This window comes from Chanodichthys erythropterus, chromosome 20 (assembly GCF_024489055.1).
Source record: "Chanodichthys erythropterus isolate Z2021 chromosome 20, ASM2448905v1, whole genome shotgun sequence".
Classification (NCBI taxonomy): domain Eukaryota; kingdom Metazoa; phylum Chordata; class Actinopteri; order Cypriniformes; family Xenocyprididae; genus Chanodichthys; species Chanodichthys erythropterus.
Genome location: NC_090240.1, coordinates 21,555,402 through 21,582,236, shown reverse-complemented (window position 1 = coordinate 21,582,236; position 26,835 = coordinate 21,555,402). Strand labels below are relative to the sequence as shown.

General features: G+C 38.5%; 2 protein-coding genes across 4 annotated transcripts in view; one reads left to right on the top strand and one right to left on the bottom strand.

Moving 5' to 3' along the window:
• On the bottom strand, window positions 1-23,109 carry ankrd33aa (ankyrin repeat domain 33Aa). 2 transcript variants are annotated; one of them, XM_067371522.1, is made up of 6 exons: window positions 23,023-23,109; window positions 15,728-15,988; window positions 8,649-9,007; window positions 8,414-8,543; window positions 7,464-7,604; window positions 1-2,132 (listed from the first exon to the last, which is right to left on the bottom strand). In XM_067371522.1, the coding sequence occupies exons 3-6, from the start codon at window positions 8,925-8,927 to the stop codon at window positions 1,324-1,326; spliced, it is 1,359 nt and encodes a 452-aa protein (XP_067227623.1). In that variant the 5' UTR covers window positions 8,928-9,007; window positions 15,728-15,988; window positions 23,023-23,109; the 3' UTR covers window positions 1-1,323. The 2 variants fall into 2 exon arrangements, with proteins under 2 accessions (XP_067227623.1, XP_067227622.1); XM_067371521.1 differs by lacking the exon at window positions 23,023-23,109 and having other exon boundaries at window positions 15,728-17,285.
• Window positions 23,110-26,047: 2,938 nt separating this feature from the next.
• arhgef25a (Rho guanine nucleotide exchange factor (GEF) 25a) overlaps window positions 26,048-26,835 on the top strand; it is a 107,179-nt gene continuing 106,391 nt past the window's right edge. Inside the window, exon 1 of one of the 2 annotated variants that reach the window (XM_067370375.1) lies at window positions 26,048-26,578. In XM_067370375.1, coding sequence (XP_067226476.1) covers window positions 26,483-26,578 — 96 coding nt within the window. In that variant the 5' untranslated portion in view covers window positions 26,048-26,482. The remainder of the gene's footprint in view (window positions 26,579-26,835) is intronic. The other variant, XM_067370377.1, reaches the window with a different exon arrangement.

Genomic DNA, 26,835 nt, shown 5'->3' with positions numbered 1-26,835 from the left:
ACTTTATTGAATTAGACTTCTTTGTTTCATAAAATATTGTGTTTTCAATTTATATGCAACTAGATTATCACAACATATAGTCAAAAACAAACAGAAACAAATGTTGGCTGGTGCAATGTACAGTACAAATTCCATCTTGCAGTCTGGAGGATCATCATGCACAGACCAATAATAACAATAATAAATAAATGCAGGCTGTTGCATAGATTTAGCTTTTCATGGGGTCACTTTAGTGCCTGGTTTTATAAAGTACAGAATAAGTGCTTTCCCTGAGACACAAGAAGATATAATAATGAACAAATCCATAAATATTAATTTCAAACAATTGCATAGAGGCAAATAGGAATGATAAATATTGTGTCCTTTTGCCGGTATGATAAAATATTTAAACTATTAAAGTGCTGTCAAAGTGAACAGTCAAACTGCTATGCTGAGATATTTAAATATTGGAGTGCAATACAGACAAATGAAAATAACAGTAAACAGACAAATACTCTACCATTCAAAAGTTTGTGGTAAGATTTTTTTTTTTTTTGAAGGAAATTAATACTTTTATTAAGCAAGGAGGATTTTAAAAAGTGACATTAAAGACATTTATAATATTTCTATTTCAAATAAATGCTGTTCTTTTGAACTTTCTAGTTATAAAATAATCCCAAAAAATGGTTTCCACAAAAATATTACTCTTTTTAACATTGATAATATAAAGAAATGTTACCTGAGCAGCAAATCATCATATTAGAATGATTTCTGAAGGATCATGTGACACTGAAGACTGCAGTAATGATGCTGAAAGTTCAGCTTTGCCATCACAGGAATAAATTACATTTTAAAATATATTAACACAGAAAACAGTTATTTTGAAACTGTAATATTATTTCAGAATATTTTAGCTTTTTACTGTATATTGGTCTTGGCGAACAAAAGAGATGTCTTTTAAAAACATTAAAAGACTAAATCTTACCGATCCCAAACTTATGAACAGTAGTGTAGCTTTAGAAGTCTTTTAAAATCATCCATTAATAAATAAATAAAGATGCCACTGTAAACTCATCGAGTAGAATGGGCTTAGACAAGAAGACCTGAATACATAAGAAAATGTTAAAAATGGATGTAAATATAGGCCTACTGGTTGTTGGAGAGGTATTAATCATATTGAGGTTATATGGATTATACTGCATTTCATTTAAAACAACTTTGAGAATAATATCCATCCGTAGAAGCATGATCCATTTCCCTTGTACCTCTTAGGAGCAGATATGAACGATCTAGAATGATGGCAGACAAACCTGAGAGCATCATGGCAACCTGTTGGCAGTTTATTCATTTTTTTACTTTTTTCTTGGATTCTTTATCCGCTTTCTCTTGTTCTGCTTTTTTCTTCTCTTTTTTCTTCTCCTCTTTAGCTTCCTTGTACTTCCATATTGGTGGCTCTAAGTAACCTTTGGTTCGCTTTTTCTTCTTCTCCTTTTTGGGTGTTGGGTCTCCAGACTTGGTCACTTTGATTTGGGGGACGCAGCCGGCAGGGAACACGCTATTGCGACGGGCCATGCTGCGCGGGACGAACTTACGGACGCCGTTGGAGGCCATCGAGAGCACGCTGCCTCTCCGCTCCGAGTTGGAGCAGCACGAGGCCAGCGAGGCAGAAGAGGCAGAGGTAGATGCGACAGAGAGGGAGCTGCTGCTGTGCCGTATCACGTGTTCCTCAAGCTTTTTCCCAGGGTGCATCTGTATAAGCTCAGGCACGGCCAGGCGTCTCTTGCCGATCTCCGGCGGGCTCGAGGGACACAGTGGACGGCATCCGGTGACCACCAAGGGACTGTGGATGCTTGTGGTCATGCGCACCATATGGTCCATTATGCCATTGTCCTGCGGGTCATGTGGAAAACTAAAGGTGAACGTGGACTTCAGGCGATGGGCGACTTTCTGTCCTGTGCTTTTTGTGGCTGTGGCCTTGGCCACCAGCAGCTTCAGGTCAGGCCACTCTGGGACATATTTTTCACAGAATTGTTCAGCCTGAGGTCTATTGTTCAGCCGTCTAAGTCTGTTTAATGTGTCAAAGCGACCCGTCTTCAAAGCCCATTCTCGTATGTCCTTCCCCCTTGTGGCGTCCACAACATTTATGTCGGCCCCTAGCAAAAGAGAGACATACAGGAGATGTAAACTATGATGATATTAAAAATGTTCCTAATTGCTTAGAAACTGGTGGATCCAAAATGGTCAGTATTCATATTCATGCATTTTATTCATATTTCATGTTAATCATTTATGGCTTGATTTAGCAATATTACTTTTGATTTCATATATTCATGTACTCCTAATCCATATATTAAAGGTGCTAAAGAGGATGTTTTGTTTTATACATTTTTGCAATATTACTTGAAACTGTCTTTACTAACTGATAAAAGACTATTTATTAGGTGCACTGAAAGGAATAATATTAATATACATCATCTGTGCACGAGGTAGGGCCTTAAAAACATCAGCCAATCCTGACAAAAACATTGTATGCGGCGCCTGTGGAGTGTGGAAAGTTACTGGAGCGCGCACGTCTCTCACAAGGAACGTCACGGCAGTGATTGACAAGCCAGAGGGCCAATCGTTTACGTGATCATCGCGTAAACGATTGGCCCTCTGGCTTGTCAATCACTGCCGTGACGTTCCTTGTGAGAGACGTGCGCGCTCCAGTAACTTTTCACACTCCACAGGCGCCGCATACAATGTTTTTGTCAGGAAACAGGAGTAACAACTGCAGATTATGAGTTACCTGCGGTGAGTCCGACATAATGAATCCAAAAAACACAACACAGCGAATGCCAGTGGTAAACACTCGTGTTTCAATACTCGTGCGCGAGTTTTGGGAGGCGTTCCTTTGAAATGTGAAGGAGGGGGGTTGTTCTTACGCATGCGCTCATTTCAAAAACTCAGTAACAGTCTTTGGATTCTCAGTCGATGAAAAAATCCTCTCTATCACCTTTAATCCTCATCATATTTTCAAGTATTTACTTTTTATTGTACCCTTATGGTTATTCTTATTTTATATTTAAGAGTATGTATGCTTGCTATATTCTATTGTTATTCAAGTGCTCCAATGTGACAGGTCATGTTGACAGGTTTGTGGTTAGATATTGGACGTTTGCCAAGTACTGCAGAAGTGATGTTTTCGGAATTAGCTGCTCATTTGAACTCGATGTACTTTTTATATCAAAATATGTCTGTTTCTTTTTCTGCTGACATGTGATAATGTAAGATTTGCAAAATTCCCTTAAGGGGGTCAAAACAACCCCTATATCTATTTTCATCTATTTTTGACATCTGACCAGTCTATGACAATGGATAAATCCATTTGACCTTTTCTTATTAGAACAAAACATAAGTTTGAGTGGGATGTAAATTTACCTATGCTTAGGCTATGGTATAAAATCGTTGATAGTTTTGCTTTTTCCTTTGCTTTGCTTTTCTGCTTCTTTTTTTCTCTCATTTCATTCTGCAAATGTCTTAATTTTGTTCCTTCTTTCTGTATATTCTGATCTTCATCTATTAGATACAATACTCTGGATTTTACAGTACTCTACATTTTATTATTAACTATTGATTACTCAATTTGTTTGTATCTATATTTTTAATTTAATAAATTTGATATTCCTTATTCAAATTTAATCTCTGACATAATCATTGTTGGACTGCCTGGATCTCATTTTCTCAAGTTTTTGCATCAGAAACTGAAATGCATTCTTTTAGCCAAATATGCAGAAGTATAACAAAATAAGTTTTTTTCAAAACCTTTCTCATGCACATTCTCATGTACAATCCACATAATTATATTTAGATTTTTTGTGATTAGGTATTAATAAGAACATAGGATTTGTTTACAATTTCATAGCATTTTTTATCTGCAGACTTGCTGTACATTTTGTAGATTACAGTATTATTATGTTGCAAGTTTTGAAAAAGTTACTCTGAAAGACATCTTAATAAGGTTGTTTCCCCCCATAAATAATAAGTTAAGTGTAAGTGAAGTTATGAGTGTTTTAATGTTGGGAGTACAAATTGAGCTGAGTTTAATCTGTGGCTGTTGCTGCTCTGGTAAGAAATGCATAAATGTTTAAACATTGTATCTCAGCAGTTTTGCATTTAAAAGTCATCTAATAGCCGTCCAAACACAGCCCTGACGTCTAGGCTATAACAAGGCAAAATTTGGCCTGTCAAATGAAACCAAACACCTTGTAATCACTGTTGACTTTGCTTCCATGATGGAATATCATACACCTCGCAAGTTATTTTGTCAAAAAAAGATGTATAACCAAATTCAAGGTTATTTTTTTCTAGGAGTGGGTTACTCGTAGCCCAAATATATATGGTCTATAGTTAACCGAGGCGGTGAAATGAAGACTATTGCTTGCTGGGATTGTTTGTTGACTAGAAAAATATAAGCAGTTGATGTTACCCCACCGAGTGGCCACTTTGGGTATAGCATCAATATCTGGTCTTGATTAACTGTGTATTTCCAGTTTTATTAATGATTTTAATTATCTGAACCAAACAGATGAATCATCCTGAGTTTGAAAGAAAAGACGTTGTTAATGTTCACATATCTCTGATCAAGCAGAGCAAAACATTTACAAGTTTTTTGAGTAAGAGACATTTTTATTATCTTTTATTATCTTACATGATTACATGATGTATAATAATCTAATTTATTGTTATTATTATTAGCCTTTTCATTTTGGATTAAATAACCTGTATTTACCTTTTACAGTCTATGGTATTTACCTATCAATTGTCCTTTTCATAACAAATGCAAGAAATTGCAAGACTAACACACAGGCAATAACATTTCTTATTATGAAGATGGTTAAATTCATTGTATTTAGATAAGTGAAAGATATTTTGAAAATTGACTTTGTGCGCTGTAGGTGCGCTGTAGGTGCAATAAGTGTACTGAATTGTAACTTGTCTATATAATCACTGTTAAGTGCACACATGGCTAATCCACTACTCGCCATCAGGGCTAATAATCCAAGGGATCAGAAAAGAAAATGTCCTCAGGTTTGTCTTTTAAACCTGCTAAGCTTACATCATGTGTCACCAAATCACTGTGCGTCCAAAACTGTTTTATCTACTTCACCTTCACCAATAGACCTTACTACTCCGTGCACATTATTTTCTGTGAGCACAGGACATGTCTAACTATACATATATATATATATATATATATATATATATATATATATATATATATATATATATATATATATATATATATATATATATAATCTTTATCTCTCTCTCTCTCTCTCTCTCTCTCTCTCTCTCTATATATATATATATATAAATGCCTATGTTTTGTGGCATTTTGGCTACATATTCCAAGAATCTTGATTAGTGTATACAGCTGGGTCCAAAAGTCACATTAAAAGTCCAGATTAAAAGTCTGGGATACTAAAAAAATGTCACTTTTATTTTATTATTTCATTTATTTTTAAATGTTCACTTATCCTTTAATGATGATAATATTTTTTTTTAAAGTCCCCCTGTAGTCAATTATTTTATCCCTTAAAACTCATCACCAAAATGACATATTGTAAAAAAAAAATCAAGTGAAAAAAAAATGTCTTCATGCCTTAAAATAGCTTGAATGTAACTCTACTACACCCTTGCCTCATTTCATATACACGGATCAATGAATATGCAAATTAGCCCCGCCTCCACTCGCTCACGCCAGCTCGGAGAGTATACTGTTGCTATAGTGACGAGCAATTTGTTGTTTGTGTTGAGTATATTTAAGAAAAAAAGCTTATTTCGCTTCTTATATTCAGTTTAAGTTGTGTTTTAAATTATGAATTGGTAAAATGCCTTTGCAAAACGGTCTGAATCCACTTGCATTAATTTGGACTGCTCTCTCACTGAATCACCTGAAGCGATTTCTCAGTAAAACAGACAGTATCGAGAGAACAAGCAGCCGTTTTCCTCTGTGAACATGCGCCAAATGGATGTTTGACAATTCTGTTGCTTTTTGGAGTTTTCAGATTTAAAAAACAGATGAAATCCTGCAGGCGCCCGTGCCTTCTCCGTACATGAAATAAATGCACATCCTTGAATGAGCACAGATTTCCAGCGTATTTACTTGAAGTTATCAGGTAGGCTAATATCTATGGTTTGATCCATTCCAGAGGCGGCCAAAATCAGCATTTATAATGGACTGAATAGCTTTCTCACAACTTGACCTGCCACACTGACTGAATATGCACACGAATCACAGTCACACGCTCACACTCAGAGCAATATTGTTTTAGCTGTTTTATAGTATTAAAACATTTCAAGAAAAAAGCATGAACTTTATTGCTTTACTTCAAGTCAGCTATCACTTTACTTTGGCGCGAGCCCCTATGCGCTCACACACTTGGCACAGCCCTTGCGTCGGTCCTGTCATTAATTATTATGAATTAATATAATAAGCGTTTTGCTTGACTACGTTATCAAACAGCTAATAATGTGTTGCTAATGTTACACACACCATTCCCGTTCTTCATCTCAGAGTCAGACAGCTGCCTTCTAACAATCAGTATCCTTACAAACGCTTTGAACAACTCAGAATGTCAGTGGAGAAAGGCATATAGTTCATCATAACATCGTAACAGAATCGCTATATTGATAAATCTACACAGTTTTTCATATCAATGATAACCTGGCTTCTCTTGAGACTTTCCTGCTTCAGAGCAGTCACAGTTAATGATATGCTAAAGCCTGCCGGCACGTTTTTGTGATTGGTTACAAGGTAGTCTGTGACGTCACAAACACCAACGATTTCAAACCGCGGGTTTTTGGTTTACTGCAGTTTCAAACATAAAACACTCAGCAATGGTGATGACTTATGAATTTGTACATGGTTTGTCTTAAAGCATATTAAAAACACTAAATAGGCATATAAACAATATTAAAAACTTGATTTGTGTGTCTTTAATGCAAAAAAGAAGAAGAAGAAGAAGAAGAAGAAGAAGAAGAAGAAGAAGAAGAAGAAGAAGAAGAAAGAAAATTGCAAGACAGCAGCATTTGGTTTCAGACTTTTGTAACTTACATCCGTTATGCAATATTTTTACGTGCAAATTTGTCATTCTCTTATGAAATATAGTTTATCCAACAGTAGCCTACATAAAGTATAGCATATACAACGGAGTGTAAAAATCAGTCACTTGTTTAAAAAATGTCACTTTGTTATGTATGTGTTGCACTGTGTTTTAACCATTACATATATGACAAGAGTATATGCAATTAGCCTTGTGCTCATGCTATTCTACACCCATTTTTATAGATTTTGCTCTACTTTGTGGATGTTTTGGGATGACACAGAAACAGCATCCCAACATACTTCATCCAAACTGCCTAAAGGAAGCTGATAGGAACTCAACCTACCTGACTTGGTCTGTCTGTAAACGAATTATTACAGTCCTGAAATAACTTACCAGCCATGAGCAGCGAGGCCACACAGTCATCGCTGCCCTGCATGACTGCCTTGATGAGTGCGGTGAAGCCTCGGTTGTCCCGGAGCTCCATGTCCACCCCAGAGAAGAAATTTAGGATGTAGGTGAGGATGGTTACGAAACCTGCAATGTTTATAGATTCAATGAAATACATTTAGTGTAGAAACAATTTACATTTAGAAATTGCTAGTAAATTTCACAAATAATTAAAAAGGATCAGCAAGTAACACATTGAATAGAACGACTGAAATAGTATTTTCTTGTAAAATATACTCCAATAATCTTTGTTTTATTTACTACTTCGAAATCATTTTTTTACAGTGTAGAATTGTGAATCTTTCCCCAGCTAACAAAAATATGTTCCGAGATGTTTTGCTAACGTTCTTTGTTAAGTTATAAAAACTTTTAAAACATCCAGGTTTTTTTTTTGTTAAATGTTTTTTTCTTGTTATGCGAACGTTAAGAGAACATCCCATTTTATCATTTTGCAAACATTATGGGAATGTTTCAGAATGTTCAGAGAACATTCAAAAGTAAAAATATAACACTTAAAAAACATTAGATGAACGTTCAACTGAACGTTTTAGGAAGAACATTCCATGAAAGCTGTATAAATAATGTTTTTGTGCTGATATTTTGAGAAGATTATGTAAAGAACATTCTGTTAAAGGGATAGTTCACCCAAAAAGTTGTCCAAACCTCTATGAATTTCTTTGTTCTGCTGAATACAAAGGAAGATATTTTGAAGAAAGTAAATGATGAGTAAATGATCACAGAATTTTCATTTTTGGGTGAGCTATCCCTTTAACGTTACTTTTTGTTCATGACTTTGAGAGAACCTTACCAGAACGTTAGCCAGTTTTGAGAACGTTTCTCATTAGCTGGGTTGTGCCTAATATTTTTGCTGTTTAATGTGTTATTAAAGATCCTACCAGCCTGTGCAGCGATCATGAGTGCAGTGTTGCCATCATTATCCTGATGATTGATATCCAGAAGTGGGCACTGGTTGAGTCCATACACAATATCCACAAAGCCTTTTGAGACGGCCAACATCAGACCGTTCTATCAGAGAACAAGAAGAGGATTCGTCAGAATATAAAATTATGTAACCAAATTTCTGTTATGTGGATGATGCTTTATGGGCAATAAGGTTATGTCACTCCCTACCCTGCCGTTTATGTCTAGTTCCATGACTTCGTCTCTTGAAACACCCCTCTCCAGAACTCTGCGGAGGGCTGCTGCATTGTTCTTGGCACAGGCTTGGTACAAGGTGTTGGCAGGGCCTCCACTGGCATCTTCCCGCTCATATTTAGGGAGCACGGAGTCATCTGACAGCACACTCCCAGAATCTGAATCATTCTCAGAAACTGACAACTCAGAGGCATCCTCATCTGGACCGGAGCCCAGATTTGGATCCTCCAGCACCGTGACTTTAACCTCAGCCATCTGGCCAGCACGAGCCAGGACTCACACACTCAGCAGGCAATTCATCATCATCTGTGTCCTCGTTGCTCCCTCCCTGGAATCTATAATGCAAAGATATAGATAAAGGTGAAGCTGAAACCTTACTTTGATTGTACAACAAAACATATTGATGTACATGTTTTTTTTTTTTTTTCATTTATGACAACACTTACTTTACACAGCCATATGCCATAGAATGAAATAAAAAGCAAAGTAAAAAACTGTCCTGTTTGTTATCCTGCTATCTTAAAAATTCTTTTTTACCTAAACATTTAAATATCTATATTACCTAAAAATTAAACATTTCTTATTTAGTTGTGGGAGCAAAAATAATTATCAAAATGAGTATTTTTGTCACATTGCTCAGTAAAAATATCCAAACATCCTTAGAACAACTTAAATTTACTTGAGAACTAAGCAAAAAGATATTAATCCTTCTATTAGAGGATCTTGAATTAAGTTTATTCTTGTCGATTTTTTTCTAGTTTTACGCTTTTAAATGTACACTATGCAGCTATTTTTGTTCAAAATTAACAATTAAACAATGAGTATACATAATCAATCATTCTTCTAAAACGTGTTTTTGTCTTATCCTGATTCACTATTAAGCCTATTTTAAGTGTTTAGGCCTATATGATGGGATGGGACCTGATGGGATTTTGCAAGGCGTTTTAGCATATATAACTAAGGTTTGACTATCCATATATGTTTTAGGATAGGTACAATTGTATTTCGACGAGTCATAATTATAATTTTACTAGTCAGAAAGATAATTAGAGATATCTGCAATTATAATTGCACTAGTAAGAAATTCCTATCTCTAACTACAGTAAAAACTAAGGGGCCGTTTACACGACACCGTTTTCAAATAAAAACGGAAACAATGTTATGTGTTTTGGCTGTTCATTAACATGACAACGGCGTTTTGGTGGCCTGAAAACACAAATTTTTGAAAACGGGATTAATAGTGCAAGTTTTTGAAAATGGTCTCCGTGTAAACAACAAAAACGCGAATCTGTGAAAATTATGACGTCATGCACATGCGTAGTCTATAGTGTTTTATTGCCATCTAATGGTCTGCCAGCAGAATACAGCATTTTTAGTAATTTTCACAGATTCGTATGAACGTGGATCATTTTGACAATAGAGTACCCCAGGGATGGCGCGTTTTTGTAGGCCAACCCGGAAGTTAGCGGCGCACGGGTTCCCTCGATTGAAAGCCTATGCATTTTTCCCATAGACTTTTGGAAAATCGCAGAAAATAAGCTCTGTGTTTAACAAAGGGTTATGACACTTACACGTTTTGTCTATCAAGATAATCTTCACAAGTTAACACAACATTTATAGATTTTGAAGCCTAAATAAAGTCGTCATATAAAAAGCTAACAGTAGGCTATAAACGGACTACAGCACACCATGGTTGCGGATCAACGTTGTCACCACCAAGCTTCCTCAAACTGTATTTAAAAAACAACTTTATTTAAAAACATGCTCACTGATTATGATATGTAAGAATACTTATCCACTTTTCCATGAGAAATGCTGTCCAAATGTCCCGTTTTTAATGATGACGTCTAAAGTCCCCGCCAAAGGAAGTAGCCCCTTTTTAGCAATTTGTTAGCAACCACCGATTTTAAGACACAGTAAAAGTTTAAAAAATGACAAGTGGGTTATAACTGGTGTGTTTTATGTCATAGATCAAAACGTGAAAGTATTTAGAGGCTTTGTTAACCACAGACCTTAGTTCAGGCGATTTAGCAAAAACCCATTCAAAAAACCCATAGACTTTACGGAGTTGGAACCGGAAGCCCTAAAATGCTAACTGGCTTCCGGGTTTTGCCTTCAAAAATGCGTCATCCCTGGGGCACTCTATGGTCTGTATGCGGAAAACTCAAATGAAAAAGTTTTCCGTTTTAACCATATCGTTGTCGTGTAAACATGCTTAACTATGACTTACACAGCCAGGGGTATTTAATGCTAAAACGGCTTGCCATAGGTGGGATTTTTTTTTAGCAGTAAATTGTGTAGGCTACATAGGTCACTCGCTTGTGCGTGTCTCCTCATATCCGTAAATAGTGAAAAGTTTCTCCTGCTACTCTGAAGTGTGTATGGTGTGGGAGTGACATTAGTTGTCACATCAAGTGAGAAAGGTTGACATGGAGCACGCTAAATCTCCTCTGGCGAATCATAAATTTAAAAAACGGCTGGCAAGGAACACGACAGAGCTCGTGATAAAACTATTATCAACATTGGCTTGGCTTGAGAAATAAGGGATTTGAAATGTTGTAAGAGCATCGCTGAGATGGCGTTTTATTACTCAACAGGTGAGTAAGATATTTTATGGAACAGTTAAATAACACTTTAATGAAGTTCAATGTAAAGCATAATCTATCTATTGAGAAGGGTCATATTCATCTGCACAGTAATGCAGAAGCACAACCAAAACAATGTTGTTCAACAAAATGCATGCTCTTTTGTTTTTTTAACTGCTAGAGGGCCAAAGTTACACAGTGTAGACTACATTTAGCAAAAAATTAATGAGGTTTATGCTTAAAGTAAGGAGAAAAAACTGTTTTCCAATCTTAGGTATATCTTCCATTACAAAGCCCCTTAATGAAGTTTGCAGAAAAAAAATAATCCGGAAATGGTAATGTGTACACAAACGTTTTCTCCTGCACACTTTTTCTGTTCTCACAAGTTTTTCATGCATCATGCTTACTTTTTTGTTGTGGATATACTTGGAGCTATTTGTGGTCTTTAGGATTTAAATTAGAATGAAGAGCCTTGTGAACATTGTTGTGATTGGCAGACAGTAATCTGGACAACTTCACTCAACTGTGCTGTAACAGGCTCAATGTCTGTGAAGAGCTTCACTATAGCTATATCTGGGATGAGGCTATTTATTACAGGAGAACATAGTCACTGTTGTTTATTTTGACTGAAGGCGGAACTTATGAAGCACGGTTTAAGCAACATGATGAATGTGAATGAGAAGGAACCTATGAACTTTTGTTCAGGCTTTCTGAAAATATTCAAAGGAATGTTGAAAACAAGGTCAGTAAGTGTACGCCCAACTAAACTGCAAAAGAAGGAACCATTTCACAAGTCAAGCATAACATATTGATATTCTGTGTCTGTGTCTATTGTTGCCATTCTGTAAATAGTTTGGAAAGAGCATATTGTGATAATAGCTCAGGAGAATAGAATCAGTTAGTCAGACTATGAGTATGTGTCTGCTTATGTCTCATACTTTTGACTAATCGAAATCATAATAGTTAAGACCATTTCCACTTCCCACTTTCAAACCTCCAGGAGTGAGCCATTTAGCACTTAACCTCAGGTTACTCATGTAAGTCTCTGATCTTCATCTTCTATGGCTACTTTTCTCACCCTTTTCTATAGAAGTGAAGCTACATGCAGCATTGCTAATTTAAAAGAAAATAATGATGCTTAAAGGAACACTCCACTTTTTTTTGAAAATAGGCTCATTTTCCAACTCCCCTAGAGTTAAACAGTTGATTTTTACCGTTTTCGAATCCATTCAGCCGATCTCCGGTTCTGGCGGTACCACTTTTAGCATAGCTTAGCATAGTTCATTGAATCTGATTAGACCGTTAGCATCGCGCTTAAAAATGACCAAAGAGTTTTGATATTTTTCCTATTTAAAACTTGACTCTTCTGTAGTTAAATCGTGTACTAAGACCGACGGAAAATGAAAAGTTGCGATTTTCTAGGCTGATATGGCTAGGAACTATACTCTCATTCAGGCGTAATAATCAAGGAACTTTGCTGCCGTATCATGGCTGCAGCAGTGCAGTGATATTACGCAGCGTCTCTCACAAACGTCTCCATGGTTGCAAGGCACGTTCCCTGTGCAAGCAGGGGCTCACGGGCGCTGCGTAATATCATTGCACTGCTGCAGCCATGATACGGCAGCAAAGTTCCTTGATTATTACGCCTGAATGAGAGTATAGTTCCTAGCCATATCAGCCTAGAAAATCGCAACTTTTCATTTTCTGTCGGTCTTAGTACACTATTTAACTACAGAAGAGTCAAGTTTTAAATAGGAAAAATATCAAAACTCTTTGGTCATTTTTAAGCACGATGCTAACGGTCTAATCAGATTCAATGAACTATGCTAAGCTATGCTAAAAGTGGTACCGCCAGAACCGGAGATCGGCTGAATGGATTCGAAAACGGTAAAACTCAACTGTTTAACTCTAGGGGAGTTGGAAAATGAGCCTATTTTCAAAAAAAGTGGAGTGTTCCTTTAAGTTTGCCCATGCATGAAAAGCCCAATAGTTTGAATCTTTTTTTTTTTTTTTTAAAAAAACATATTTGCTCTCACAGTGCTTTCCCAGCTATATTTAGCCATTGTTACTTGTAGCACAGCGGCCAGTGCAGACTGACATAGCACTGCACGTGTGTGTGTGTGTGTGACAGAGAGAGAGAGAGAGCGACAGAAGGGGGTAGTGAGGATGGGAAAACATTCTCCGTTAGTGCCACATAAACAGTCTGTCCTATGAGAACCACAACACTATCCACATTCTGGTTTAACTCTCACTGTCCCACAGTTAGCCCAATACCAGTCAAGCTTTATATACAAATATATTAGTTTAATGGAAACTGTTTTTATGTTGTTTTATTTCTGTAAATTGTTTTGTTTCAATAATACTGTTGATATATTTATATATTTCTGTCATGACAATTGTGTTTGGCATGGTAATGGATAATGGATATGACATGGTAATGGTTGATATGTTTGGCCTTGGCAGAATAAATATGCTAGTCTGCAGAGTAGGGCTGCACGATCGAATCAAAATTAAACCACACACGATTTAGCAAAGGCTGCAATTTTTTTTTAATGCGCAGCTTCTCAGTGAAGCATGGCTCTGTGATCAGTAGTAAATGGTGCTCCATCTGAAAGCCAGAGGGCGCTCTTGCGCAGAAACTCCAAATATTCCCCGCACAAGTACGATATAACGTACTTCATTGCAGGAAATCCCTATGGACATCATACTATCGCTGTAGCTGAATAAACAGAAGATTGAAAGCTTTGATTGATTAAACATGACTAATAAACACATGACTACGACAATATATGGTTTATCTGAGTTCTTCAAGTCTTCTCGGGTATTTTCATGATATAGTATATTTATACTTCAATGCTAATCGACATAGCCTTTATCACTGTATAGAATACTATGAAATAATTTGTTGTGTGCCCTGTTCTGTGTAAGAAGCCACATCATCTGACACTCAGCGAGTTATTAAATGTTGTCTTTTGTTGGACAAGAGGTTCAAAAATGCTTCTCATGTTTGGAAAGGTGTTTGACGCATGTTGCTTTTTCAAATGTGTGTTATAAGCGACTCAAACTCACAGTGCTTTCAGATGGCGCAGCAATTACTACTGATCACAAAGCCGTGCTTCATTGACAAGCTGCACATAAAAAATAATCGCAGCCTTTGTGCAGGACTTGCTACTGCCGATATATATGCGACACGCTGCTCTGAGCAAGTAAGACATGCTGCTGCTGTACAATATAGTGTACATGAATTACCCATAGCAGATCTATACAGGTGGAGCTGGGGATGGTGGAGGGTTTCTGAAATTGCACAAAAAATGCTGGTCAATTATTTGAAGGTTGAGCAGCGAGAGCATTGGCTACTGATACAGCAGGAACCAATCAGCTGTGCCCTATTGAGAACGATGTGATTGCAAGCAGATTGAGTTGAACACAAGAGAAGATATTTTGAAGAATGTTGGTAATCAAACAGTGGAACGTAGCCACTGATTTCTATAGTAGGAAAAAAATACTATTGAAGTCAGTGGCTATTGTCAACTGTCTGGTTACCAACATTCTTTAAAATATCTTCTTTTGTGTTCAACAGAAGAAAGAAACTCATACAAAGGTTTGGAACAACTTGAGGGTAAGAGATGACAAATTTTTGGGTGAACTATCCCTTTAAGGTCCTTTAAGGACCTATCAGTCTGCTCAATCTTCAGTTTCATGACAGAACTTTAATTAGTAATTTTACAGAACTTTTAGTTAGTAATTTTAACTTATTTTATTCTTATTAAGCATTATATTATCCATCCCACAGCAGGACAAAATAAATGAACTTTGGGAAGTAGTTCCACATAAACAATGAAGTTTAAAAATGTTTATTTACTTCCTTTTAGGGTCCTAGCAAACTTTTTAAGGATCCCCAAGAGATTACCCAATTACAAATCGATTGTGTGAATGATTTCACAGGACTCAATCATTTGTTACAAAATCGTATATAGACTTTCCTATATTTTTTTTGGGCAATATGTAAATTTTTTTAAAGCGGATCTCCAAATATGTAATTCCAGTATTATTTTAAAATATTTTTTAAATTATATTTCTATTTCACATTGTTCATATTGACACATTTTTGTGTTCATGATGGGTACACACATCACAATTTAAATTTTACTTTTTGAAATCTAAACTTTTTATGTTTTATAGACAAATGTTCAAATAATAAAACATAATAGAACAATAATTGGACAATAAAATAAAATGTAATGTTAACTGCTTATATATATTATATAGTCATGCAGTGTATGTTTTAGCATCATTTGGAGCAAAAGCACAAAAACAAATAATATGCTAGAATCTTGTTTCTATACACATTTGTCAATTGTTCTTTTTTGTTGTACCACTGTTTGTGCCCTTTTAGCAATTCTACTTGTTTCCCCAACCTTTCCAAAATCTATATGCACCATATCAATAAACACATCCATTGTATCTCACCATTAAAAGTGCTCAGAAGAATGTTTAATGTTGTCCACGTCTCTATGGGGGATCAGATCATTCCTCCTGCTGTGTCTGTGTAGTCCTCCCACTATGGATTCTTACAGTAGACTGTGTGATCCCACCGGACAGAGCCGTGTCCCTGTCTGTCCCCTCCTCCGAGCCCTCTGAGTCTGCTTGGACACTTAGGTCTCCGATCACTGAGGAATCCTTCTAAATCTTGACACAGGTGCTTTGTTAAGACAGGAATGTCCACTCATCCTGATTACAAGAGATTTATGGATTAACATTCAGAAATGGCAGCTGCCAGAGAGATTGTCGCTGCTTCATTTCTGTGGTTAAAGCTGGCATATTTTCGTGCTGACTGACTGACTCAAAAAAACAAATTAGCAAATGATTTTTCAATTAACTTTGAATTATATTGCAAATTTAATTCAGACAATACAACCACTAAAGAATATTACACTTATAAAACCATATAACATTAAACCTTACAGATCATGTGTGTGTTGGGAATTGCACATGAAGTGTATTATGAACTTTGCTGCAGTTATTAAAATAACACTGCCAATAACTGATTGTCTAGCTAGTTCTATTGGATTGTTCCTTGCTTGTGCCTGCCATGTCTTCAAAACACCCATGCCTTACATGCCCTGAAATAGCTGTGGATCAGAATATAGTAGAGTTTAGCCAATTAAAACATGCTTAAGCATATTAGACAAGCCCAGATAACACCTCGTGCCACACATCTTACAGCCAGGCGCCGCTCATCTGGCAGCAGTCACGTGAAAAATCAGAGGGACTGAAACTGAAATCCTTACCAACTGTGATTAATCTGTTTCAATAATATAATTGTTTCTTGGCCGACCAGTGCAGACACCTGTTATTTAGGCCTCATGAATCTGTAACTAATGAAATGAAAATCTAAGCTAATCATTTTTATGAATGTCATGAAATCTGTTATTAATAGTGCATTCAAGTCCTCCGAAGAAGTTCGTAATTACGAATTGGGAAGCCGTATGTAACGAAGCGGGAGTCATGGTAAGATCCAAATGCAAGCTTTATTAAGAATGTCGTACAGGCAGGGTCAATCAGGAGCAGACGAGAACAGCAAGGGACAGGCAGGATCGTAATCAGGATGCAGGCAATGGTCAGGACAGGCGGATATCATTCGCAGAAAAGTATACAAGGCAAGGGTCAGGACAGGCAGCAACGGGTCAAAAAACAGGAACAGGCAAGATCAATCACAGGCAGACAGAAAACAAGGAAACGCTCAGAATTGTCACAAGGAATCAAGACTTTGCAAACTTGTGGTGTGAGTCCTTTATAGTCCTGTTAACGTACTGCAGCTGGGTGTGGTGATTAGTGATAGTGATTGATGGAGTGAGTGCAGGTGATTGGCAGAGAGGATTATGGGTGATGTAGTCCGGGAACTGACAGGAACAGACGGTGATCATAACATAACGCCCCCCTCCCGGAAGGTGCGTCCTCGCGGCGTAAAAGGAACAGCTAGGGAGGGTGGGTGGGTGCATTGGGGACCTGCATGCAGATAGGAACAGGGTCCCCAATGCAGGTCCAGGAACTCAGGTAACCACGGTGGGTCAGGTGGCTCGGGCGGCCACGGCAGGTCAGGTGGCTTGGGCGGCCACGGCAGGTCAGGCGGCTTGGGCAACCACGGCAGGTCAGGCGGCTTGGGCAACCACGGCAGGTCAGGCGGCTTGGGCAACCACGGCAGGTCAGGTGGCTTGGGCAACCACGGCAGGTCAGGCGGCTTGGGCAACCACGGCAGGTCAGGCGGCTTGGGCAACCACGGCAGGTCAGGTGGCTTGGGCAGCCGCAGCAATGAGTCCATAAATGGCCCTGACAGCAGTGGCTGGGCAGGGTCCCCACCCACCAGCTCCCCACCCCTAGGTATACTGCCCCCCCCCCAAAAGTTCTTGGGGATTTCAGCAGGGCCCGTCGCAGGTTCGTGGGCAAGGAGTTCGGGTGGTGCTGGCAGGGCCAGGCGTGTGGGTGAAGCCGGCAGGGCAAGACGCCTGAATGGCGCCGGCAGGGCTGGAAGCTTGGGTGGCGCCGGCAGGGCTGGAAGCTTGGGTGGCGCCGGCAGGGCTGGAAGCTTGGGTGGCGCCGGCAGGGCTGGAAGCTTGGGTGGCGCCGGCAGGGCTGGAAGCTGGGGTGGCGCCGGCAGGGCTGGAAGCTGGGGTGGCGCCGGCAGGGCTGGAAGCTGGGGTGGCGCCGGCAGGGCTGGAAGCTGGGGTGGCGCCGGCAGGGCGTGGAGCTCAGGTGGCGCCGGCAGGGCAAGACGCTTAGGCGGTGTTGGTAGAGCATGACGCTTGGGCAGAGCAGGAGAGACCTCTGGAGTGGTCTCCAGGCCCACAGCGACTTCTTGAATGGCGTCAGCGTCTTGAGGAGAGGAGGACGCCTTCTTCCTCCTCCTCCTCTTCCTCCGAGAGTGAGGCGATGGTTCACCGACTGGAGCGGTCTCTGGAGCAAACTCACTGGCTGAAGCGGGTTCTGGAGCGGACTCAATGGCTGGAACGCCCCCTACCTCCGTGAGCACCGAAGGGGTGGCCATCTTGCCCGTAGGCACTGGCAAAGCAGCCATCTTGTCCATCGCGTCCAGGGCGCTTGAGAGCGTTGCAACAGGCGAGCTTGAGAGCGTTGCAACAGGCGAGCTTGAGAGCGTTGCAACAGGCGAGCTTGAGAGCGTTGCAACAGGCGAGCTTGAGAGCGTTGCAACAGGCGAGCTTGAGAGCGAAGCGTCCGGCGGGCTTGAGAGCGAAGCGGCCGGCGGGCTTGAGAGCGAAGCGGCCGGCGGGCTTGAGAGCGAAGCGGCCGGCGGGCTTGAGAGCGAAGCGGCCGGCGGGCTTGAGAGCGAAGCGGCCGGCGGGCTTGAGAGCGAAGCGACCGGCTGACTTGAGAGCGAAGCGACCGGCTGACTTGATAGCGAAGCGACCGGCTGACTTGAGAGCGAAGCGACCGGCTGACTTGACTTGGTGTTGTTATTGTGGTGACCACCATTTTGTGAGTGTTCTTTGATGTGGCGGCCATTACGTGATTAAGCATGGTGTCGCATTCTTCTGCGACACCCACAGTAAAGGGAGATCCGCGCAGTAGTAAAGCCTGTTCAATATACTGTTCCAACGTCCCGTTTGGATCGTGTAGCGGCATGACAGCACTGAGCGGGTCAGATAGTCCACCGCGAAAAAAATATCATTAGGCACTCCTCATTAAAACAGGTTAACGGTGCCAGTTCAATAAAGTCCATGACATAGTTCTCAATGGATCTGTCCCCTTGACGGAGACCTATTAACTTGGCAGATGGGTTCATAATTGTTGAGACAGGAACACTCATGGTAGCTGCTGGATCTTGGTAGTGGCGAAGTATTCTGTTGTGAATGGAGACTCAGGCAGGGGATCCAAGTGCAGCGTTTTATTAAGAATGAGAATGGCAGGGTCAATCAGGAGCAGACGAGAACAGCAAGGGACAGGCAGGATCGTAATCAGGATGCAGGCAATGGTCAGGACAGGCGGATATCATTTGCAGAACTGTATACAAGGCAAGGGTCAGGACAGGCAGCAACGGGTCAAAAAACAGGAACAGGCAAGATCAATCACAGGCAGACAGAAAACAAGGAAACGCTCAGAATTGTCACAAGGAATCAAGACTTCGCAAACTGGTGGTGTGAGTGTGAGTCCTTTATAGTCCTGTTAATGTACTGCAGCTGGGTGTGGTGATTAGTGATAGTGATTGATGGAGTGAGTGCAGGTGATTGGCAGAGAGGATTATGGGTGATGTAGTCCGGGAACTGACAGGAACAGACGGTGATCATAACACCGTAATTATGACGTAAGGTGCGTTAGAGTCACTTTAGTCCAAGCAAGAAGGTGATATTACTACAAAAAAATGTCCAAGGTTTTGTAAATTAAATTGTTATAGGCCTATTGTAATTGTACAATACTATGGTATTTTGTACATGTAACTTAGTTTTATTGTAAATGAAAAAATTTCATTTATTTTAACAAAATGACCTTAAACTCTGAGATTAAAGAAATTTCAGAGTTAACGGGTTAGTCCACCCAAAAATGAATGTAAATAAATGACATTTATTACTCACCCTCATGTCATTCCACACCCGTAAGACCTTCGTTCATCTTTGGAACACAAATTAAGATATTTTTGATGAAATCCGATGGCTCAATGAGGCCTCCATTGCCAGCAAGTTAAATTGCACAGAAAGGTACTAAAGACATATTTAAAACAGTTCATGTGACTACAGTCGTTCAACCTTAATGTCATGAAGTACTTTTTGTGCGCCAAAAAACAAAATAACGACTTTTCAACAATATCTAGTGATGGGCGATTTCAAAACACTGCTTTGAATGTTATGTTTTGAATCAGTAATTCGGATTGCATTTCAAACTGCCAAACTGCTGAAATCATGTGACCCGAACCACTGATCCGAAACAAAACATTCGAAGCAGTGTTTTGAAATCACCCATCACTAGATATTGTTGAAAAGTCGTTATTTAGTTTTTTTTTTGGCACATAAAAAGTATTCTCCTCACTTTATAATATTAAGGTAGAACCACTGAACTCAAATGAACTGTTTTAAATATGTCTTTAGTACCTTTCTAGGTACTTAAAGTGTAAATTAACTTGCTGGCAGTAGAGGCCTCACTGAGCCATCGTATTTCATCAAAAATATCTTAATTTGTATTCCGAAGATGAACGAAGGTCTTACGGGTGTGGAGCGACATGAGGATGACTAATAAATGACATAATTTTCATTTTTGGGTGAATTAACCCTTTAACTCTTGTAATTACAACTTTGTGGTGGTGTTCTTGTGCATTCAGACCATAAGTACAATTTTCCTGACATGACCTGAATGCACAATTGTAATTAATTTTCTATTAGTGCACATTTTGAGGAACTTCCAAAGTCCCCCTAAATTATGATTCACTCAGAACAATGTGTCTCATTCACACACATTTTTGTGCATAAAATCTGCATACAAATATTTTGCACAGAAAAAGTGTACTTATTACGATCATACTAGAATGTATTCTAAATTTTAGATACATTTAGAACCAACTGAAAAATAACAATAGGTGCAAACACAAAAATAATCTCACATCCCACACTCTTAAAAGTAAAGTTTCCACAGTGATGCCATAGAAGAACCATTTTTGGTTCCCAAAGAAGCTTTAAGAAGAACCATTATTAGTATGAAGAACATTTTAAATATTTAAAGGTGCCGTAGAACGTCTTTTTAAAAGACGTAATATAAGTCTAAGGTGTCCCCTGAATGTGTCTGTGAAGTTTCAGCTCAAAATACCACATAGATTTCTTTTTATAAATTTTTTTAACTGCCTATTTTGGGGCATCATTAACTATGAGTGATTTAGGCTGCGGCCCCTTTAAATGCTCACGCTCCCCGCCCACGGAGCTCGCGCTTGCCTTAAACAGTGCATAAACAAAGTTCACACAGCTAATATAACCCTCAAAATGGATCTTTACAAACTGTTCGTCATGCAACATGTCTAATCGCGTAAGTATGGTATTTATTTGGATGTTTACATTTGATTCTGAATTAGTTTGATAGTGCTCCGTGGCTAAAGCTAACATTACACACTGTTGGAGAGATTTATAAAGAATGAAGTTGTGTTTATGAATTATACAGACTGCAAGTGTTTAAAAAAATGAAAATAGCGACCGCTCTCTTGTCTCCGTGAATACAGTAAGAAATGATGGTAACTTTAACCACATTTAACAGTACATTAGCAACATGCTAACAAAACATTTATAAAGACAATTTACAAATATCACTAAAAATATCATGATATCATGGATCATTTCAGTTATTATCACTCCATCTATTGCTTTTTCGCTGTTGTCCTTGCTTGCTTACCTAGTCTGATGATTCAGCTGTGCACAGATCCAGACGTTAATACTGGCTGCCCTTGTCTAATGCTTGAACATGGGCTGGCATATGCAAATATTGGGGGCGTACACTGTTATGTAACAGTCTGTGTTATGTTGAGATTCGCCTGTTCTTCGGAGGTCTTTTAAACAAATGAGATTTACAAAAGAAGGAGGAAACAATGGAGTTTGAGACTCACTGTATGTCATTTCCATGTTCTGAACTCTTGTTATTTAACTATGCAAAGATAAATTCAATTTTTAATTCTAGGGCACCTTTAAAGAACTGCTTTCCATTTTAAAAAACCTTTCACGTGTTTGCCTGTCTATTCAGTCTGAATGGTTAATGGTAAAACAAACTTGGCTTGCTGTCCTCGAAGGAGGCTAAAACCCAAGGCTCGGCTTGAGCTCTGAGTTAAACCCCCCCATAACAGTACGGTTCTCGCAGAGGGAGAATAAGAGAAATATGGGGAGGAGGAAGGATGCTGGAAGAATTGTCGCTGGGATGACAAAATGACTGCTGCTTATATACGCTCATAATGATGATTGACAGGACTGAATGTTTAGGCTCCTCTCAAACCTACGTTTGGAACTACATTTTGTGGAATGGAAAGGTTCTGTGGATGTTAAATATTCTTAATGGAATCATAGTTTGCCAATAAAGAGCCTTTATTTTTAAGAGTGCAGTGGCCTTTTAAATTCACCCTGAATCCAACAGAGGTTTTGTCTTAGAACCTTTTGTGTATGTAAAATGCAAAATGTATGAAATAATTAGTGAATGAGGCCCAAAGAGCTTTGTGTTTACGTCCCTGAAAGTTCATCATATTGAAAAAGCAGAAACTCCTAAAACAAAGCTAGGCACTATGACATCATGGCATTGTGAAAAACCACAGCAGACTCAGTACAAGTATTTTTCAAATTCAATTAAGTTTATCCAGCAAAATGAGCTGACACATTTGTTGGTTAGCCACAAAATACATTTTGGCTCATTTCATCAGGGCCTTGGAATGAAATATCTGAACAAAACAAACATGAGTGACTGGTGTATTTCAGAAGGAAAAAAATAAATTTTTGTGAAATCCATGGTTTCTCTATTTATAGTAGCCTGGTTACAACTGATCATCGAACAATAATTTCAAATATCTCTAGTCAGAACATGTACCTAATTCAGTCTGATAAAGATGGGTGTCCAAAATCAGACAGACACACACAAAAAACCCTCAGCATATGCAAAATCTCATTCTAAAAAGAATGTTAGCCTTTATAATTGTCTTTAAATTCATACAACACTGACTTTGTCGGTATCACAGTAACCGTTTATAAAATCTAAGTGTTAAGTGTTTGTTCAGTGCAAAGCAAAGCCAGCCAAACCTTGCAGTAGTTTAGAGCTGGATCAGGTCAGGCTGGCTGATGAGTTGGATTCGGAGAGCAGGAGGAGAGGTGATGTGCGGCCACAGTTATTTTCTCAGACTGTTGACCTGAAGCACAAGCGTTATTACAGTGCAAAGACTCAGGAAATGAGACAGAGAAAGAGGAAGCTCAGCTGGCCTTTGAGAGCATTCAGTTGGGGGGACTTAAATCTCTGTCTCCACAAGAGGAGAGAGAGATTTAATGGAAAAGAAAACTGATATGCGTTGGTTAAAATGTGTCTGTTAATATAAATACCACGCAAATTATAAATTAGAGTGTTTACGTGAGCACTTTTGAGTGTCTTTTGCTCATTGCGCCAGCAGAGGGCAGCAAACTGCACCACTAAGTCCTGCATCCGTTACTATTAGGTGTTGTTTTGTAGTGTTTTCATGGTACTCCGTGTACCATCACACAATCTAGTACAATTCATCTGCTTAGTTTTGATACGCCTAATTAAAGAGTACTTTTTATTTATAGGTTTCCTTTATGTGTAACACACTTTAATTATAATGGAAAACCGAATCAGAATGATTTCTGAAGGATCACGTGACAATGAAGACCGTAATGGCGGTTGGAAATTCAGTTTGCCATCATGAATAAGAGCTTCCCAAGTCAACATATACATATAGACAACTATAATTAATGGGGAGGTGTGTCTCGTCGTCGTTTTTGAACATATAGGCCTACTGTTCAAGAAGTCATGTCACAGTAAAACTGTTTACATGCACACACATATACCTATTCTAATCATGTGTAATTAGCATAATTGTAGTGTACTGTCATTATGTGCAAAGTAGCCTACTGAATTTCCTTCTAATTGTATGTTATTGTAAACGTTTTTTTTTTAAAAGATCTAACAGATAGACCAGCAAAATCTAGTCAGAATTTGTCATTCAAGCTCTGTTTATTAGTACCATATGACATGTGTATGTATGAGGTATGTTTGCAGGACGATGGGCTGCTGAGCTCTAAGTTTAGTCACAAAAGCAGTGCTAAAGACAGCCATGTGCAGAGTTATTATTAGAGTCTTGGCAATGTTTCCACAGCCCATCTTTACACGGCTTGGCTTCAGTTCGGAGGGGCTCAGCCGGATCACATTCCGCTTTCTGCCGTCCTTCTCTTCTTTCACTCTTGCTGTCCACTAACATACACCATCACAGAAGAATCTGTCTAGAGGAAAATCCGACCCAAATTTGTGTGCGGTTTGGGCTGCAATGAGAGAGAGAGAAAGAGAGAATAGACTAACATTGGTAATTGTATAAACGTGTGTTTTGACTCCAGGCCAGGTGAAGAGGGAATGAGCAGCAGACTCAGGAATGCGTATGTCTACTCTGCTCTGCTCAGAAAAGCACACATATATATATATATTGTGCATGGGCCACCCAAGTATGCATATCATGACATGGTCATTCATTTAACCTGGAAAATATTGAGGCTAAAATAAGCACAGATCTTGCACAGGTTCTAGATAAGTAAACAAAAGATCCAACAAAAAAGCTTTTTGTCTAGTTTATGGAGGGTCAATTAGGTCAGTGATTAGCAAGCTTTATAGCATTATACTTGATTAAACAAGTTCGTTTTTTCAAGTTTCAGTTTATTCGATATATTTAGTATTTTAGGGTTAATTTTTCATATAAGTAGGTTAAAGGTATTAAACTTCTCTGGAGTGTTTATTACTATTCTAGTGGTGTTTATTATTTTTAATGAAGGTGGTTTTAATGTGCATCTTTAATCTGTTGTCATTTTATTTTGTTTTTTTTTTAAGTCATGAAGATGTATTTTAGTTTAGTTGTTTTTTCTATTTTTTGTTTTTTGTTGCTTATTATGTTTTAGTAATGCTATATTTTATATTAAATATCTTAATAATATTTAAATATTTTTATCAGTTAATGAAAATGTTTTCATTTTAGTTTTTGCTAAAATATTTTTTTATATTTTTTTTGCCCACAATATTGCATGTTTTTGGTTTAAAAGTTTTTTTGCATTTATTTGATCAAAAAATACAGTAAAACAGTATTGTGAAATATTATTACAATTTTATACAGTTTTCTATTGTAATATATTGTCAAATGTTATTTATTCCTGTGATGCAAAGCTGAATTTTCAGCAGCATTATTCCAGTCATCAGAGTCACATGATCCTTCAGAAATCATAATATGCTGATTTGCTGCTCATTTTCTTATTATTATCAATGTTAAAAACAGTTTTTGCTTAAATTTCAGCAAAAGTCAGCTGCTTAAAATTTTTGTGGAAACCATGACATATTTTTTTCAGGATTCTTTGATTAACAGAAAGTTAAATATAACTTTTTGGTAGCAATTTAAAAGTCTTTACGGTCAGTTTGATCAATTTAATGCATCCTTACTGAATAAAAGTATTAATTTTTCTTTAAAAATAAATAAATAAATAAATAAAAATCTTACTGATCCCAAACGTTTAAACTGTAGTGTATATATGATTATGCCAAGGGTACATATGTAGGACAAAAACAAAGTTGAGAAACACTAAATTATTAAAATGTTCAGAGGTTTCTGGAAGACTCAAGCCTCCTCAAGCCTTTGTTGTAAGTTTTAAACTGTGCAGCCATTATGAATTATATCTGACAGCTTCTGTGTCGGTGCCCTGAGCCCAGAACAGCTGCCTTATTTGGGTTATTTGCTGCTTTTTATGCTTGCACCAGGCCAAAAGCCATCTTTCATCCAGTCAGACTAGATAGGAAACAACAAGAGTGAATGACGGTTAAAATGTATAAGAAGAAAAGGAGGAGGACGAAGAAGTAGGAGATAGAGGAGGAGGACAGAAACTTGTTCTAAGAATCAGTGTGGTGTTGTGCAAGGGAGGCACAATGGAAGATGAAATTGATGTAAAGAGGGTGGAGAGGAGTTGGCCGAAGGGGTGGTAGATTCACGCAGCCAATGACAAGCCAGAAAAGGCTGACTCGTGAGTGGTTAGATGTTCTGTTCACAAAAGGTCCCAAAAGCCAAGGAGCTTGCAAAAACAAGTTACTTTGTCAAAAGAAAAGGAAAGGAGGAAGAACAGAAAGCTATCTTTACTGTTTACTGTGTTGTGGTTAACCTAATCTCAGGAACAAACTCGGTTTTAGGGGGAGGGGAAGAGAGGCCTGACTGAGACCCACAGCAAGACCTTCCCACCTGTGTGAAGGACAGGAGCCAGTGAAGACGCTTGAGTCTGGACAACGCCACGCTCTTGTCTGCTGAAGTCCACTTTAAATGAGACAAAAACAGACCATCCTCCTCCATAATTCATTATTTATGTGCAAGAGCAAACCAGAGGATCATACAAAATTGGAGCTGGGCTGCGAATCAAAGCTCTGGCACGACAAACCATAAGAAAGAGAGGGATTTTGAAGGAGGGAGGGAATATCGACAAGGATAGTCACATCGACAGAGGCTACTGGAATATGAAGGCTCTTCCAAAGAACCAGGGACGAACCGATCAGATTTTGGGCGCTATGGCGGATATGCTGACATCTCTGGCGATACCCAATCAGAAGTGGGTGAGTGACTTGTCTGGCCTTTCACTTTTGTACTAAGTTGTTGTACTAACTTTGTACACAATATTCACGCAACACGTGACTATTGCACAAATATACAAGTTGATATGTGTAACAATTGTGTATTTTGTGCTCTGAGAGATTTTAGGTTTTATAAGCAACATTTGTTTTGATTTTGCGTGTTTGTAGAACAATCCACATGTATTTTAAATTTACTGTAACTTAGCGTGGTTATAATCATAATTCAAGGAACAGAAAGA

Coding starts and splice junctions, on each gene's coding strand:
- ankrd33aa (XM_067371522.1), bottom strand. CDS start 8,927: ATGGCTGAGGTTAAAGTCACGGTGCTGGAGGATCCAAATCTGGGCTCC. Junction 7,605..8,413: donor CATGATCGCTGCACAGGCTG/GTAGGATCTTTA, acceptor TAAACATTGCAG/GTTTCGTAACCATCCTCACC. Junction 2,133..7,463: donor GGCCTCGCTGCTCATGGCTG/GTAAGTTATTTC, acceptor CTCTTTTGCTAG/GGGCCGACATAAATGTTGTG.